Source organism: Acipenser ruthenus, chromosome 14 (assembly GCF_902713425.1).
Source record: "Acipenser ruthenus chromosome 14, fAciRut3.2 maternal haplotype, whole genome shotgun sequence".
NCBI classification, from domain to species: Eukaryota; Metazoa; Chordata; class Actinopteri; order Acipenseriformes; family Acipenseridae; genus Acipenser; species Acipenser ruthenus.
In genome coordinates, this window is record NC_081202.1 from 29,012,432 (window position 1) to 29,029,985 (window position 17,554).

General features: G+C 37.8%; 1 protein-coding gene across 3 annotated transcripts in view; it reads right to left on the bottom strand.

Moving 5' to 3' along the window:
* The window catches only part of LOC117419918 (protein O-mannosyl-transferase TMTC2-like), a 140,643-nt gene that overhangs the window by 74,029 nt on the left and 49,060 nt on the right, over window positions 1–17,554 (bottom strand). For all 3 annotated transcript variants that reach the window (XM_034033303.3, XM_058986297.1, XM_058986298.1), the window contains exon 2: window positions 1,719–2,289. In XM_034033303.3, the coding sequence (XP_033889194.1) occupies window positions 1,719–2,289 (571 nt within the window). The remainder of the gene's footprint in view (window positions 1–1,718; window positions 2,290–17,554) is intronic.

Below are 17,554 nucleotides of genomic sequence, written 5' to 3' on the forward strand. Positions count from 1 at the left end.
TATAATTGTTTATATATATATATAAACAATTATTATTAATAGGCAAATATTTCAATCACAAGGCCATCTTACAAGGGAATATGTACCCCAAAATATTGTAATGACCCATGCCCTTGATGATAAAGCAGAAGACAGAGAGCGTTGCCAGGTGCAATTAATAATCAATGTATTAATCGAAATAACATGGTCATGTCTTCGGTGTCTATAAAATTGCTAATTTATATAGACAGTTCAATGAGTGTTGCTGTTTTGTAATTCAGTGTTATTCCCCCCAAAACACCAATGCCAACTGAATAAGCTTTATCAAGGGCCTTCACTGACCAAAGCTTTCTTTGGTATTAGTCTTTTTTTTATTTTTTATTCCAAAACAAAATTAAAATTGCTGTTTTTTTACTTCTACATGAAATGAAAAAGAATGAAATCACATCTTATCACAAGGCGAGGCACCTGCGATGTTGACATGCCAACTTTCTTTGCAACAGCCTGAGAAACCACAGGAGACCTTCTTCAAGAGTTCAACGTGGTTTATGCAATTTACGCAAGTCACAGTGTAATCACGTAATCACTGCGATCTCCGTTCATCATTTGAAAATACTGCATTCCAATTAAACAAAGTGGCTTCCCAATTAAATGACAAATAGCACTGGGAAGACCCATCTCCCAGAGTTGTATCCCATTTAAGCAGAAATCCTGACTATCAGTATCCCGATTAAGCGGCGCCAACTGTATTTGTTTAAGCACTTGCAAATGTAAAGCTTTGGTCCAGCTTGGCAGGTTCCATAATTCCACAGTGTCAAGGTAGGTCACAGTTATCGTATTCTTTCACAACTGTAATGTGTAATATGTGGCAATGGATATGTATGTTTCTGGCATACAATATGTTTATGTATTTAATTTAAAAGTTCAGGAGATGGCTTCAAGTCAGAATGGCTACAGGCAGATGTTTCCCTGTTCACAAGGCAAGCTTGTTTGAGTATTTTAGCACTTACTTGCATTTACGTGAATTTAAAAAGGGACTGAACCCTGATTTATTTAGTCAACATTGTTTAACCAGCCTAACTTTAAAAATTAGTCTATCGGCACCATATCTTATTCTCAACAATTGTGCTCTAATTTGACATATACCAGTGTAAGCCTACTACTGTGTATTTAAGTAATAATATTTAGAAAAATAACAAGTCCTTGTTTTTTCTACTTATAATTCTCTCTCATCTTTTCATTTTTACACTAGCAGGTATAATGTACCTACCTAAAACAGAAGTGCAAAAATAAAAAGACACCTCCTTGTGTTAACACCTTTCCTTTATATAGACACGTCATCTTTTAATGAACACAGAGCTGCACTCAAACAGGCACTTCATGTCAGCATCCTTCCCTGGCCTGACCAGCACGCCCGCCTCCCCAGGGGTTATGAATCAAAAACTTGCATCTTTGTCATCTTAAACACGTCCTGCTGAGATTCAGTCTCAAGTTTTTGAATGCAGATGACTAAGGTTTTCAAATGAGAACTTTTTACTTACTTGCTTTTTATTTTTACTTAACCTTCAGAAATGAACATTTATTCCAGCATTGCAATTCCCGGTCCAGTCGAGCCAGGTAATGGATTGATCCTTCAACGTCGTAATCAACAAAGCACTTATAATAACCACTGATGGATAGATTTACTCAAACCATCCAATGGCAGACAACATTAAAACAGGGAAAATAAAACTGCTTACCTTAAAAATAAGCGAGATGACCTGATGAAATTTGAGCCTGTGGAACACAAAGACATCGTAAACTGCAGAGACGGCCAAGACAGTGACCCCTTGTTCTTTCCACAGCATGCTGCAGGCCGCACAGGCAAAGCTACCCAGCAACCACGGCCAGCAGTGGGCAGAGTGCCCTCTCAGGGAGCAGTATCGCATGTAGCAAAGCAGCGAAAGCAGGAAGAATAGGGCAGCGCCAACGTCCGCCCTGCCCACAATCCCTGCCACAGCTTCTGTATGCACAGGGTGTGAGGCAAAGAGTAGCCCCGCCATCAGGGTCCAGTAGCCGCCCCCAAGAAGGAGCCGTGAGAGGCGGGTGAAGAGGCCGGTGACACTGCAATGCAACAGAATGTTGACAAGGTGGTAACCCCAGGGGTCCAGGCCCCCCAAGGCGTGGTTAAGGCGGAAGGAGAGAGTGCACAGTGGGCGGTAGGACTTGTGGCTGCCGCTGTGGGTAAGCAGGGTCCCCCAAAAGTCATTGTAGAAAATGTGTGTCCAGGGAGTTTCGGGTAGCAGGTCCTGATTGGTTTTGATAGCACGGCTAAAAAAGAAAGAAAAAAAAAAGGAAACGACACAAAAATTAGTTGTCTTGCATAGCAAAAATTCCCACGAACCAAATCTTTAATAAATCACTCAAGAAGTCAAACTATGAAAATATTATTTTAAATATCTATTACTGTACCTATTTCAATCACTGTGGCAAATGTTGTGCTGAACACTGGACCCACTTACCTAGACATCCATCTTAATTGATGGAGATTAAGAAGCAAGTTAATGAATTGTTTTTAGAGCTTGCTAAGCTGGAAGAAACACAAGACAGAGTCCAACCTAAACTGATTACTGTTCAACACCATGAACACCCATAGAGAATCCACTCCAGTGTTTATTTCAAGACGAGTAATAAAACGTCAGGAGTACCACAGTGCTGCATGAATCTTTCCATCACTGCAAACTGCTTCTGCTCTGTTGGACCCTTTATCAGGACAGCAATACCCTAGAGGCATGCAGGCACTGAGCTATAGACATGTAAGACCAAGTTTCCCTTCCCTTTGCTGAAGCACTTTAATTGTAAATTCATGTTCCTCCCATTACAGAAAGTGGTCATCAATGTCCTGTCAGCATGATTAACTTTTTCTCTTGAACTGTAGTTTTGTTTGGATGCTAGCCAATGGATAAAGGGGTTTCTGTTATTCCTACACCAGATGCCCCTATGTGTACTGATTTCATATGTCTGAGCTGCCTGGACCTCAGAATTGGAGCAATTCAAAAAAGAAAAAATGTGTTAGTTCATATTTGTTCATACACATACACACTCGAGCAAGTCCTATGTTATTATCTCTTAGAACACTATGCCTAGAGCCCCGTTAAATTATTTTATTTTTTATAATTTTTCATTTTATTTTTCACAAATTTCATTTTATTTTGTTTTATTACAGATACACATTAATAAAACAATCGCATATCTATAATTGTACAGTATACATCATGTTTTAACTACATACATACATTTTTTATTAAACATTATCCAATGTTCTTTTTACATTCAGTCCGATTGCACTGAAGCAGGGCTGTATACAACAAGCTTGGGGTTTCTAAGTATTTAAACACTAGTTTGCACCACTTGAAATAAAACAAAGACTTGGCATACTAATACAAAATATAAGCAAACAAGCCATATTTTCCCCAAAAGGAATAAACAGCTAATGCTTACTGTATCTTTCAACTCCCATTCCAGCCAGTTGCAAAATCTGCACATCATTATTTTCTCACTGTCAGTGGCATACATCCTCTCATGCTCAAATTCTTTGCAGCGTTGTTTAATTGTTATCGCACGGTTTATGGATTTTAGAAACAAAACGTCACTTCTCTTCCATCTCAATTTTAATATCCAAACGACTTGCTCCAAATTATACATCTGCGCAAGTGCTAGACAGAGCTTCCGTTTCCCTTCAGACCATGTCAATGGTAATGGATGAGCCTTGGCAACTACGATTGCAAGTATTTACTTAAAGTATTTTTTGTATAAACCTCCCAATTTAAAAAATGTCATTCTATCTTTGCTTTTAGGGCTGTGTCCGATGTGTTCGAAGGTTCGTTCGCTAGCCAGGGATTCGAAGATTGTATACCCTACTTAGCTCAGTCCAGATGGTTGTCATGCTGATGTGCTGGGGAGACCGCACTGTGGTTGATCCCTGGAGCCAGCATCACAGCCGTTGTCTGTGCTGATGCGCTAGGGAGGCAAAATAAGCTGATCCCTGGAGCCAGCATTACACTTCAGCCATCAACACCAGGCAGAAGGATATCTACATCATCATATGGAAGGAGACGCAAATGGATGGAGACACAGATGGATCACATTAGTTTACTGTAAAGCTACGTCTTAGTTGGTGCTTATCTTGGCGAGAGCCGAGTTCAAATCAGCATGAAGTGTTAACATCTACTCTCATGTAATGGAAATCAAATCAAACCTTCAAAGTTTGTCACACTGGTTCACGCACAAATGTTGTTGAAGCTGACACCCTGGGATCCTTTAAGAAGCTGCTTGATGAGATTCTGGGATCAATAAGCTACTAACAACCAAACGAGCAAGATGGGCTGAATGGCTTCCTCTCGTTTGTAAACTTTCTTATGTTCTTCTTATGTTCTTATGTATGTTTTTTTTCCCCCCATCAACAGAAACTGTTTGACAATGTTTGAATACTGTAAATCACACATTAAATGTCACTCACATGCAAAATTCAATCTTTTGATTTGTATAATGCATATTATGTAAACAAAAGTTGTTAATAAAATCCACTACCACATCGTTATACATTACGTACAACTGGAGCAGGGTATAGTATCCAAAGCAGTGGGCTCGTACCTCTGGTGGCTGTATTGCTTCAGTAAAATATGTACTGAATACCTAGTGTACAAGACAGTGTACGAGAAGTGCTATGATAGAATATGTTTGAAACATACAAAATATACGCTAACACTAATAATTTTAATTTCGAAAACTGAACACCGTCCGCCCCTCCCCCTCCAGCTTGTGTTATCCAGAGGCAAACCTTGAATTTCTTCATTCACCATCTCGACAGCAAAGCATTGTATAGCATAAGCTGTATTGAAAGAAATGTCTCGAAACCCCTCTGCTGTCTGGGATTTTTTTGGTAAATGCCCAGACAACCAAAAAAAATGAGTTGAATGCAAACTGTGCAAGCAACTCATATTATGGAGGCATAACCAATCTCTGGGGTCACTTGACAAGCATTCATATTATTATTAGTATTATTAATATTTTTAGTAGTAGTAGAATGTGACTGATAACCTGCTTGGAACGGTGACTGTTAAATAAAGCTTTGTCCGCTGCAGTTGGTCCTGGTGCAATGCAAGCTTACTGTATAGATCGCAAGCAGGCTCAATTACGTGTAAATAAACATAATTGTAGTTTTACTTAAATTATTTTATTTAAACATATTTTTAAACTACATGTGAATGTTTTATTCCATTTATATGGATTACCGATAAAATAATAGGATTTTCAATCAAATATAAACAAGTAGCTATGGTGATGTCACCAATAAATTATGCAAATGAGTACCATCGAAGGTTCGAACCTTCCTTCGGTAATGTGTTCCGAACCTTCGAAGGTCAAAAAATACCATTCGTTGCAGCCCTATTTGCTTTATAATGAATTTTCGTTGTATGTCATTTTATATTTGCATTTCTTTGCATTTCGTTTTATATGTTGCATTTCATTTTATTTCGTGCTATTTTGTATTTGCGAAAAACACGTGGCTCTAAGATTCTTATTTTTTAATTAATGTATGATTGTGATTCTAGTTTAAGGTTAAGTGTATAACATTAATTAAGAGAAAACATAAAATTGTTATTTGTTCCTTTAGCGTAAATATTAAGAAAATGTTTTGTTAAAATATAGGCAATGCACAGTAGCTAGCATCCATGTCTATCCATTCTCTTTCATTCTCTGTTACTTTCTACTCTCAACCACTGTTTAAGGCGGTGCTATGTTCATTTGAAGTAAAAGAAATAAACAGCTTAAAAAATGCTATTTTACAAGAAATAAAACTTTGTTTTCAAAGCTTCTGAACTTAAATAACTCTAACTAGATCTATTTTTAATTTTGTACATGTATGGTAAAATGAATGCAGAGTAATGGGTAGAGTCTGCCACTTTCAACATTGTTTTGAGGAACAGCTGTGTGTTTTCAGAACAAGGGTTACTGGCAGTTAACCAGCTTTTAACTATACCAAGATTATTTTGCTTAAATCATGTGGTTAATAATTAAGCTATAATGTAAAAAGGTTGGTCCTTTATGGCTAATTAATGACCGTCTGGAACAAACAGCTTAATCTTAAAAAAGGACAGAAACTGCTCCAGAAGACAAACAATTAGCCAAGGCATGTTTTTCAATTTCTAGTTTAACAGACTTCGTTCAGTACACTAGCCTGCCATTAAAAGAAACATACAATACAGCCCTAATGAAACAAACTAGGTGTTTTAAAAGCATTCATGTTTCATTAAACTTTATCTTCGATGAAAAAATAACTAGAAATGGGAGCTTTTGTAAACAAAAACAAAGCATCCTCTGCGACATAATCAAGATCGAATTGCTGGTAAACAAAGCGAAACTGGTGCATGAAAAAATAAATGGATAATTGTGGTTTCAACAATGCAGCAGTGAATGGGTTCACTTTTACTGGACTACACCAGTAATAGAGCTGAAGAAAGAAAATCAAATAATACAGATGTGAGCATGAAGACAACAGCTCAAAGCAGTAACTTAAAGTCACATGACCTCAATTTTGCAGTTTTACTTGTGGTCAGTGTCATAGTTAGCAACACATTAGCATGCAGAGCTCTGTCACCAGTACCTACACTTGTTTTGCACAGTACAACACCTATGAGTGAATGTGACTGCAGTGAAGGGCACCATTAGAGGATACCATTCCATTTTGCCGGCAGCAGATTTGAAAACTTATCCAAGCTCCCTCAAGGGGATGCTTAATGAGCATACAATACAAAATAGCTGGAAAGAGAAAACAGATGCTCTGCTCACTTAAAGGGGAGCTGTGTGAAATCAGCAAAAGAAAATGTATTCAATACAAAGTGATGGAAAGTTTTATATATATGGGGGAGGCAGAATAATGGGTTGGCAGAAAAAAAGGCAGGGGGCTGCAGCAGTAGAATCTTACTATTGTATTCTGACTGACAACACTTTTTATATCTTAACAATTTTACCCCAATTTGGCTGTTAAACGCATTTTCTCCACTAGCCAGCAGAGAAAATAAAACAGTAGCCCATCATAGTTTATTCTAATAAACGTAACTGTTACACACTGCCAGCGTGTTTAAAAATGCACTGTATACAACATTAATAAGGCATTTAGATTTCAAGACCACGTCACAGGATGCAATTTGTCAAACTTCCAGGGTGGGGGATAAAATACACAAACTACAAACAGGAAAGCTTATAGTAAAGATACATCACGTTGCTACACCACTAACATACTAAGAACTGCCACCATGCAAATGTTATTGTCGTTTAACACTTTTAACTTCCAGAGTAAGGGCAGATATGTAAAAAGTTTTAAATATCATTATACACAGCTGTAACAATTACTATATTCACACAATTACTGTTTTGAGATTCAGCTTTTATTAGGGAGATCCCCTAAATCCCTTGTTTACAAAGATAAAGGGTATATTAATGCTTGTGAAAGGGTAGCCGTCTGCCATGTGGGTGTGTGCATTCGCTGCTGAGTGACAGGCAGGAGATCGAGACGGAAGTTGAAGTTGATACACCCCGCAGGCAAACAGGATTTATTTACACATCAACACACTGAACAGCTCACGTGACACTACCAGCAATGGTAGCGCACGGAGTACATACAACACAGTGTACGACTTTGGGGGATCTACAATCTCTGAACTAATCTTCTCTGTTCAATAATAAAACGAACTCTGGCTACTTGCCCAGCTGTCGGCAGTTTCAATTTGTTTACTCACTCTTCGGTATCCAACCATGGTTCTCTCTCTCTCTCTCTCTCACACACACACAAGTAGACACATTTCAGCTTCTTTAGCCCAGTTAGCGTTAGATCTGCAGCAGCCCTGAGGTGAATAAATTGAACCTTTTTATATCTGACACCCTGCTGGCACACACCTACCTGCTTATTAGATTCCACAGCTGGCAAATCACACACAGCAGGCAGGCTCTCCCAGGAGCGTCAGGTACTTCATTCATTAATTACAATAAATACACACTATTTACAATATATATTTTCACAAAAAAAACCCTCTTCATGCGCAGGGATCCTGCCCTGCCACAGTGCTGTATACACTTACATTAGTGTAGGGTAATTTACACAGTAGCAAAAACAGTAGCAAAAACAAAGTGGGTGATGAAGAGCTAGATGAAGAGCTAGATCATGGCAGATAAACGGTTAGGGTGGATATGTGACGGGTGGATATACGACAGATTGCTGTATTATCGATAACTAAAAGGCAATAACAATGTACACTTAAGTGCTAAAAACAACATTTGCCAAACTAAAAACGGAGTGACGGTGTATTTTGCACTATATGCAAAATGTTTGAATATAACCTGTATAAATGACATTTTCCAGCAGAAAGACATTGTCAGTACAAAATATATTTTCACTGCCGTGGAAGAAAACTAAAAGAGCAGGCAGAGCCTGTGATAGAAAAAGCAGAACCAGGGACACGCCCCCGTCAAAAAGTAGAGCCAGGGACACGCCCCCGTCAAAAAGCAGAGCCAGGGACACGCCCCCGTCAAAAAGCAGAGCCAGGGACACGCCCCCGTCAAAAAGCAGAGCCAGGGACACGCCCCCGTCAAAAAGCAGAACCAGGGACACGCCCCCTTCAATAAGCAGAGCCAGGGACACGCCCCCGTCAAAAAGCAGAGCCAGCGACACGCCCCCATCAAAAAGCAGACCCAGGGACACGCCCCCTTCAAAAAGCAGAGCCAGGGACACGCCCCCGTCAAATCACACTCTGCTAGCAAAAAATATTTTCTAAATAACGTTAAGGCAGGAGAGAGGCAGACAAAAATCAAAGCACATCCTTTCGACCTAATTTATTAAAAGTAAATAAATTCCAACAAAATAATTATATACCGTTCTGTACCAGTGGTGGCTGGTGACTTGTAAGTCATAAGAGGCACAATTACAAACCCGTTTATCTAATCAATCTGCCATGCAAAAAAAGGAGCTTAACTAATACCTTTATTGATCCCTTCTAGCATAGAAAAGGAAATAGATGAAATCAGGTCATTCTGTATGGTTTTTGACATCCTAGTAAATACACAACAGTAGAAATGAATTAATCATTTGGTTATCCACTTTATAACAGCTGAGTTCAATGCTGATTATAAACTACGAAAGTGGAAGATTTTGTTACTGTGCCTCTTTGAATAGCTGGCATCGAAAGTCTTCAAAATAAATCCGTTTTATTTTGAACCTGTTTGAACCGCTTGGTTGTCTCCCCAGCAGAACTGCAGTATCAAGTGACTTCTGACCAGAGAAAGCACAGGTCCAAATGTGTACTGCTGGATCCGATTTATTGGGCTTCATAAGTCAAGTATCTCATCTATCAAAACTCACATTTTTCAGTGTAAATTATGTCATTTTTCTTTACATCACTTATGTTCTACAACTATTGATTGCAAATCGAGGAAATATGTATAATATATAGCTGAAGGGTGTCTTAAACATCTGATTTTTAAAAAGTCAACAGGATTTGATGGCTAAAACAAAATTGATACAAAATAAAGGATACAAAATAAGATTATACTAGTTAAGATAACTTAAATTTTTCATACCAAGCTGCCCTTAACATGGTATGTCCTCAACGCTTGATCATGAGTTAACATGGCTTTATGGGCTTCAATCCCAAAATGAGTCTTATTTTCCACTATATTAAAAAAAAGTGGTAAGAGTGTTTATAAAATCTTTTTAAACTACCTGGCTCTAAATGGAAAGAAAGCAGACCGTTTTACCATTAACAGCACACATGGGATACTAGGCTACACACAGAACCATTACTTAATAAGGACATTATAGTAGGAATGATTGATGAAAATGAATTAAGAATTTAATACGTTATGCAGTTCCATTTTTTTTCTTTGACAGATACTTCTAATTTGAGGCACATCTATAGTCTGCCTAAAGCATCAAGTGCTAGTTCTTAATTTGTTGTAAATGCCACGGTTTATGTATGCATGTTTGTTAAGGAGTATGTCGTATCAATGATGCTATCAAAGGCGGCTTAATTGTAAGGTAATTCTAAGGATAATAATATGTGCTATGCAAGTTCTTTGTTATTAAGTATGAAGCCAGGAGTAGGCAAAATACAAATCTCTGAAGTCCTTTGTGAAAATGGAATATAGCTGCATGTAATAAATCAGCTCTGGTTTACCCTTACTTTTTTGAAAATAGAGTGCTCATTGATTTTGTCATGCTGCTAATTTATATCATTTCACTGTTTGTTTTCCACCAGACTTTTCTAGAAACCATACATTTATAAAAGATTAGAGTCCAATGACACTATTTGGGTTTTTATTTATTTTCAGCAAATGTACTTTGTGTGTGTGTACATATATATATATATATATATATATATATATATATATATATATATATATATATATATAGTGTATCGGCACCTGCCACGCCTCCCTCAAGTAAATAACATAACAAAAAATTGAATACAAAACCTTTCTGATATTTCTAAAAAATAAAACAAAAAAAACAAAACAACACTTTTAACCATTTTGCTTCCTGCCACCATTTTCAATATTTACTTCCCTCCCAATCACATCCTGACTGTCATTTCTGCTTCCTGCCTGTCTCGGCTGCCGCAATTGTTTTGTTTCTTTCTTAGTCACGAACTGCAAAATGTTTCATAAAGCAAATATGTACTGCCACTTTCACCATATATCAGAAAATGATTACTCCTCGGGAAGGCAATACTGACCTCCAGGGGCAATATAATCCCTGTTGGTCTGTATTGCGCTCCCTTGGGGGCAATTGTTTTCTGATATGTGACTCAAAGGGCAGTTCATATTTTATATATATATATATATATATATATATATATATATATATATATATATATATATATATATATATATATATTATATATATACATATATACACACACACTACCAGTCAAAAGTTTTAGAACACCTAAATTTTTCCAGTTTTTATTGAAATTTACGCAGTTTAATGTCTCAATGTACTCTGAAATTAAAGCATAGAACAAATAAACAATTGGAGATAAAAAAGAAATCATGGAATCGTTTTGTTTAACAAAATTTAATCTAAATTTTTTACTCAAAGTAGCCACCTTTTGCAGATATAACAGCCGAACACACTCATGGCATTCTTTCTACAATGGAAATCAAATATTGTTCGGAAAGTTCTTCCCAACACTGTTGCAGAAGTTCCCACAAATGTGTTGCACTTGTAGGTTGCTTTGCTTTCACCCTTCTGTCCAGTTCATCCCAAACCAGCTTGATGGGGTTTAAGTCTGGAGACTGTGCTGGCCATTCCATGATTTGAAGCCTACCGTCTTGTTCTTTTCTTCTAAGGTAGTTCTGACATAGCCTGGAGGTATGTTTTGGGTCATTATCTTGCTGTAGGATGAACCACTGACCAACTAAGCGTATACCAGAGGGTATTGCATGGCGCTGCAAAATGCTGTGGTAGCAGTTTTGGTTCAGGGTGCCACTCACTCTGTGCAAGTCGCCGACTCTGGATCCAGCAAAAAAGCCCCAGACCATCACACTTCCTCCTCCATGTTTGACAGTTGGTGTCACACACCAAGGAACCATCCTTTCGCCTAATCAACGGCGTACAAAAACCCTGCGTGATGAACCGAAGATTTCAAATTTTGATTCATCGGTCCATAAGACCTTCTTCCAGTCTTCAGTAGTCCACTGGCGGTGCTTCATGGCCCAGGCAAGCCTCTTTCTTATTTTGCCATCTTAGCAATGGCTTTCTTACTGCCACTCGACCTGTCAAACCTGCAGCTCGAAGTCTTCTCTTCACAGTTGAAACTGAGACTTGCTTACTTCGACCAGTGTTAAGCTGTGCTTGAAGCTGTTGTCCTGTGAGCCGCCTATCACGCAAGCTGTTGACTCTCAGAAACTTGTCTTCTGATTCTGTTGTGGCTTTGGGTCTGCCAGACCTCTTCCTGTCAGAGTTTCCTCCAGTTTCCAAGTGCCTTTTGATGGTGTAGGAAACTGTACTCATTGACACCTTGGCTTTCTTTGCAATTTCTCTAAAGGAAAGACCTACACTTTTAAGGGTTCTAATGGTCTGTCTTCTTCCTTTGTTAATTGCCTTTTTTCTCACCATTATGAGAGCAATATACTACTTCCTGCAGTACAATACTGTCCAAATAATGCTTAAGAGGGTGTAGTAACACAGTCTGTTCCAACACTGCTTTTATACAGACAGAGGGTTTGTAAGTAATCAACAAAAGTTGGGACACCTGTAGGAATTGTTAGCATCAACTTTCAAGGCTTAATTTACTTCCATTGCTGCAGAACAGCTGTAAGTTGTTAACCCATTACTTGTTCCCTGAAAAAGGCCTTTTTGTATAACTCTGAAATGTACATTATTTTTCAGTTTTTGGTAACCTAAACTTTTTTTTTTTTTTAACCTCTGGCAGTTTACAGCTTACTTTTGTACCATTTCAGGCTATTCACTGGACTTGAACTGCTTAAATGTCAATAAAAACTGGAAAAATGGGGGTGTTCTAAAACTTTTGACCGGTAGTGTATGTGTATATATATATATATATATATATATATATACACACAGTGCCTTGCAAAAGTATTCAGACCCCTGACCAAATCTCTCATAGTACTGAATTACAAATGGTACATTGAAATTTTGTTCTGTTTGATATTTTATTTTAAAACACTGAAACTCAAAATCAATTATTGTAAGGTGACATTGGTTTTATGTTGGGAAATATTTTTAAGAAAAATAAAAAACTGAAATATCTTGGTTGCATAAGTATTCAACCCCCACACATTAATATTTGGTAGAGCCACCTTTCGCTGCAATAACAGCTTTAAGTCTTTTGGGGTAAATATGTACCAGCTTTGCACACAGTGTCGGAGTGATTTTGGCTCATTCTTCTTGACAGATTTGCTCCAGGTTGTTCAGGTTGGTTGGACGACGCTTGTGGACCGCAATTTTCAAATAGTGCCACAGATTCTCAATGGGATTGAGATCAGGACTTTGACTGGGCCACTGCAGGACATTCACCTTTTTGTTCTTGAGCCACTCCAATGTTGCTTTGGCCTTGTGCTTGGGATCATTGTCCTGCTGAATTTCCTCCCAAGCTTCAGTTTTTTAGCGGACTGAACCAGGTTCTCTTGCAGTATTTCCCTGTATTTTGCTCCATCCATTCTTCCTTCAATTTTAACAAGATGCCCAGTCCCTGCTGATGAGAAGCATCCCCACAGCATGATACTGCCACCACCATACTTCACTGTAGGGATGGTGTGTCTTGAGGCATGGGCAGCGTTAGGTTTGCGCCACACATAGCGCTTTGCGTTTTGGCAAAAAAGCTCTATCTTGGTCTCATCTGACCACAAAAACTTTTCCCACATCGCAGCTGGGTCACTCTCATGCTTTCTGGCAAACTCCAGTTGTGCTTTAAGATGGTACTTTTTGAGTAACTGCTTCTTTCTTGCCACCCTCCCATACAGGCCAGTGTTATGTAGAGCTCTTGATATGGTTGACTGGTGCACCATTACTCCACTCCCAGCCACTGAACTCTGTAGCTCCTTCAAAGTGATTGTTGGCCTCTCTGTGGCTTCTCTCACAAGTCTCCTTCTTGTTTGAGCGCTGAGTTTTGAGGGACGGCCTTTTCTTGGCAGTGCCTGGATGGTGTGATGCAGCTTCCACTTCCTGATTATTGATCCAACTGTGTTCACTGGGATATCCAAACACTTGGATATTATTTTGTACCCTTTCCCTAATCTATGCATTTGTATTACTTTATCTCTAACTTCTGTAGAATGCTCTTTGGTCTTCATTTTCCTTCAGATTCACAGCCTGACCAATGATCCTTCAACAGTGGGGTTTTTATCCAGAAAATGTGACAGCAACTTTAATGGTTCACAGGTGGAGGCCAATGGTAGGTAATTGTGTCCTCGTTAGGGCAGTTTCTTTCATCAGTGTAAACTGGGAGCTTCCACAGCACAGGGGTTGAATACTTATGCAAGCAAGATATTTCATTTTTTTATTTTTCTTAAAAATATTTCCAAACATAAAACCAATGTCACCTTACAATAATTGATTTTGAGTTTCAGTGTTTTAAAATAAAATATCAAACAGAACGAAATTTCAATGTACCATTTGTAATTCAGTAATATGAGAGAATTGGTCAGGGGTCTGAATACTTTTGCAACGCACTGTATATATATATATATATATATATACACACACACACACACACACACACACATACATACATACATACATATATACATATACACACACCTTGGTTTTAAAATCCATCTTGTGATTTGTTAAAACACCATCATGTGACAGATTATAGTTTATATTATATAGCCCCCGAAACAACGGTCTATACATGTGTTAATAACTGTTAATACTGTAATAAAGGGGCAGTATTACAAAGTTACAAGATAATATTTCATTTGAACAAATACAAGTGAAATTACATAATAACACCACTGTGTAAAACAAGACTTCAGTGGCCAGTAGGCAAGCACGTTTTGCACATTACCAGTGATATGTCATCACCTGACTGCAATATCTGACAACACTCCAAGAATATTTTGGCAACAAGCTCTGATATCCGTCAATAATCCAGAGTCTAGTTTATATTCAGCGTCCCATGCCTCTCATTTATTTTCAAGAGTAGGGCTTTCACTTTGAAAAAAGAATATTCTTCTCAAAATGTTTTAAGGCTCTGGTTCTGTGTCCCAGAGTTTTAAAGTTTCATTTTTTTCAAAGTGAAAGCCCTACTCTTTCACTTTCGGGCATTTCTATATATTCACCTTAGGTGGAAATTGTCTGCTTTATTATGTTAAAGAAGGCTGTGACAGGATTGACCGAGGTTTGAGACTCAGAGACAGTATAAAGTTCAAAAATAAAGTTTTTAATAAACAAAAATACAAAATAAATAGGCACAAGGGCTAAACAAAAAGGTTTCAACCACACAAAACAATCCACAAAACAAAACTTACAAAATAAAGCTTCCAGGCTGGGCGTTGCCTTCACTGGTTTCAAAACAGAAAAACAGCACACACAAAAACACTCTTGCTTCTCCTTCTAGAACTCTCCTCTAGCCAGGGCCTCTCCCCTGGCTTTTATCCCCTGTGGCAGGAGCCCAATTAATCAATAATTGTTGATTATTCAATTAGGGCTCCAGCCACATTCTCACATGTTTTTCTGGCAGGGAGGAATTTTAACCCCCTCCCTGCCAGTCCCAACCATGTTTATAAAGACGGGGCAGTCCCCCGTCACAAAGGCACAACCATTTCTTTCTCTGTAAAAATATTTCAAAGGTGCTGATGAAATATCACATTGTGAAATGAAAGCTAGCACGGAAAGCGACCAACACAAAGCTTCCTTTATTAAGTTGTACAAATGCAAATCCACTCTTGCACATGTTAAACAGGCTACAGTATAGACTACATAATGTGTGTCCATTACCAACAATTCACTTTCTTAGATTAATCATGTCATCTTTATTTCACAAACATCTGATGGGCAACAATTCTAAGGCTCAAATCACTGATAGTTGTGGAAACTATGATGATGCATCTCAAATTTGGCAACTCTGACAACAGAATTTCAAAAATAAAAAAGGAAAAAAATTACATTTTGAATTCCCAAGCAATTGATCTTATTTATTTGTTTATTTAGCAGACACCTTTATCCATGGCGACTTACAGAGACTCAGGTGTGTGAACTATGCATCAGCTGCAGAGTCACTTACAATTACGTCTCACCCAAAAGACGGAGCACAAGGAGGTTAAGACAATGAGTCAGTGGCTGAGCCGGGATTTGAACCGGGGACCTTCTGGTCACAAGCCTTTTTCTTTAACCACTGGACCACACAGCCTCTAATGGCTCTACAAGCATGATAGATGGATACAGGTTTGACTATTAAATGGATATAATTTATTTAATTGCAGCAGCAATGCAAAAGCACTTTGTATGTGTTATTTATTTATACAGGAATTACAGTATCAGAATCCCCATCACTTAACTATGTATATGCGTATATATGTACATGTGGATATAGAGTGGACGCTGGGTGCCCAAGTGGTTGGGAACCAGAGTTTTTTTTACACGTATTCCATTACCTAAATTACAACAATGGGATGTTTCTTGCCTCCAATCTCCATCTTGGTTTACCTACAGCTGTGCTTTCAAATTTCTCCTTACATTGAGCTTAACAGGCAGTGACCTGAAGCAATGCTTTCGTAAACATAATGCAGATGAGTGTAAGATGAGATAAATCAAATCAAATGAATGACAATTAGAGATGGTACAGTTGGGATGGGAATGGCAGCCATAATTGCTGCACAAGGAGCATCCTGTGGAGTCTTGGGGGGGAATGAGCAGCTGTTCAGGATCTGTTGAGTTTTGGCAGAACCCTAGAACAACTTTAGCAAAAACACAGGATAAGATCCGGAACTAATCTAATCAGGTATTCATTTCCGGGCATGGAACTTTCATTTTAGGAATGCACAGGGTCAGAACACTTTAGTACAACACACTGTAACTGCCTAGAGTCATCATACAATTCACATTGTTGAGTCTGCATGGTTTTCTAAGCATTGGACATATATGTGTTTTATGCAGAGATGAAAGTGAAGTAAAAAAAGATGAAAGGTGGCAGGAATCTGGGATCCACTGCCATGTTGGATTTTTTGCTCAGTAACCCAAATTGAATTGAGTTAAGATTCAGATTACACCTGAAATTAGAATGTATACCAAATAATAAGTGAACTTTAACTGCTGGTTTCACAAACCCAGAGATGCCAATACTTGAGAGTGAACAAAACAGCACCTGTTTTGTTTTTTGACAAGTCAGGATGGTAAAATAGGGTCTGTGAAACTTGATGCAAGTATCCAGTCAAATAAAGTTGAGGTAAAATATATATTTAGTGAAATCTATTTTTTCTTACCTGTGCACCAGGGTTGAAATAAATGTTGCACAGCATGTCTTTTCTTTTAATGTTCTTGTTTGTTTGGATCTCAAATTTAACTCGTTTACATTAGAAAGTCACTCCCTTTTAATTGGTAAAGGTCAAAAAAGAACTATGTACACTTTCAATTGTTCTTGTTCATTTCTATTTTTGTTTATTTTAAAGCACAAAGTTGACATTTTCTGCTTCGTTTTATGTTACTATGGGAAAAAATGTAAGAAAATAGTGCTAATAAAAACAAACACTAATTGCTTATGTCATGCAAGTTTAATAAAAAAAATGTTTAAACCTAAAAAGGGTCTGTGTACAACTTTAAAAAAAAAAAAAAAAAAGAAAAAAGAAAATCTTAACGTTCTATTAATAAAAAAGTTAAAATGACCTCTTGATTTTTCATTTTATGGGAATCAAATGTCTGGCAACTTTTTATTTTTCAAAAGATGCTTGTTTAAACATGGGCCATATTTTATAATTTGCTGGATCATCATGTTTGTCTCCATCAGCAACAGCTCACAAAGAAAATGCAGACGACAGGCTGTAGTTATTGCGACGAGTATGTATTATGTCTACATGT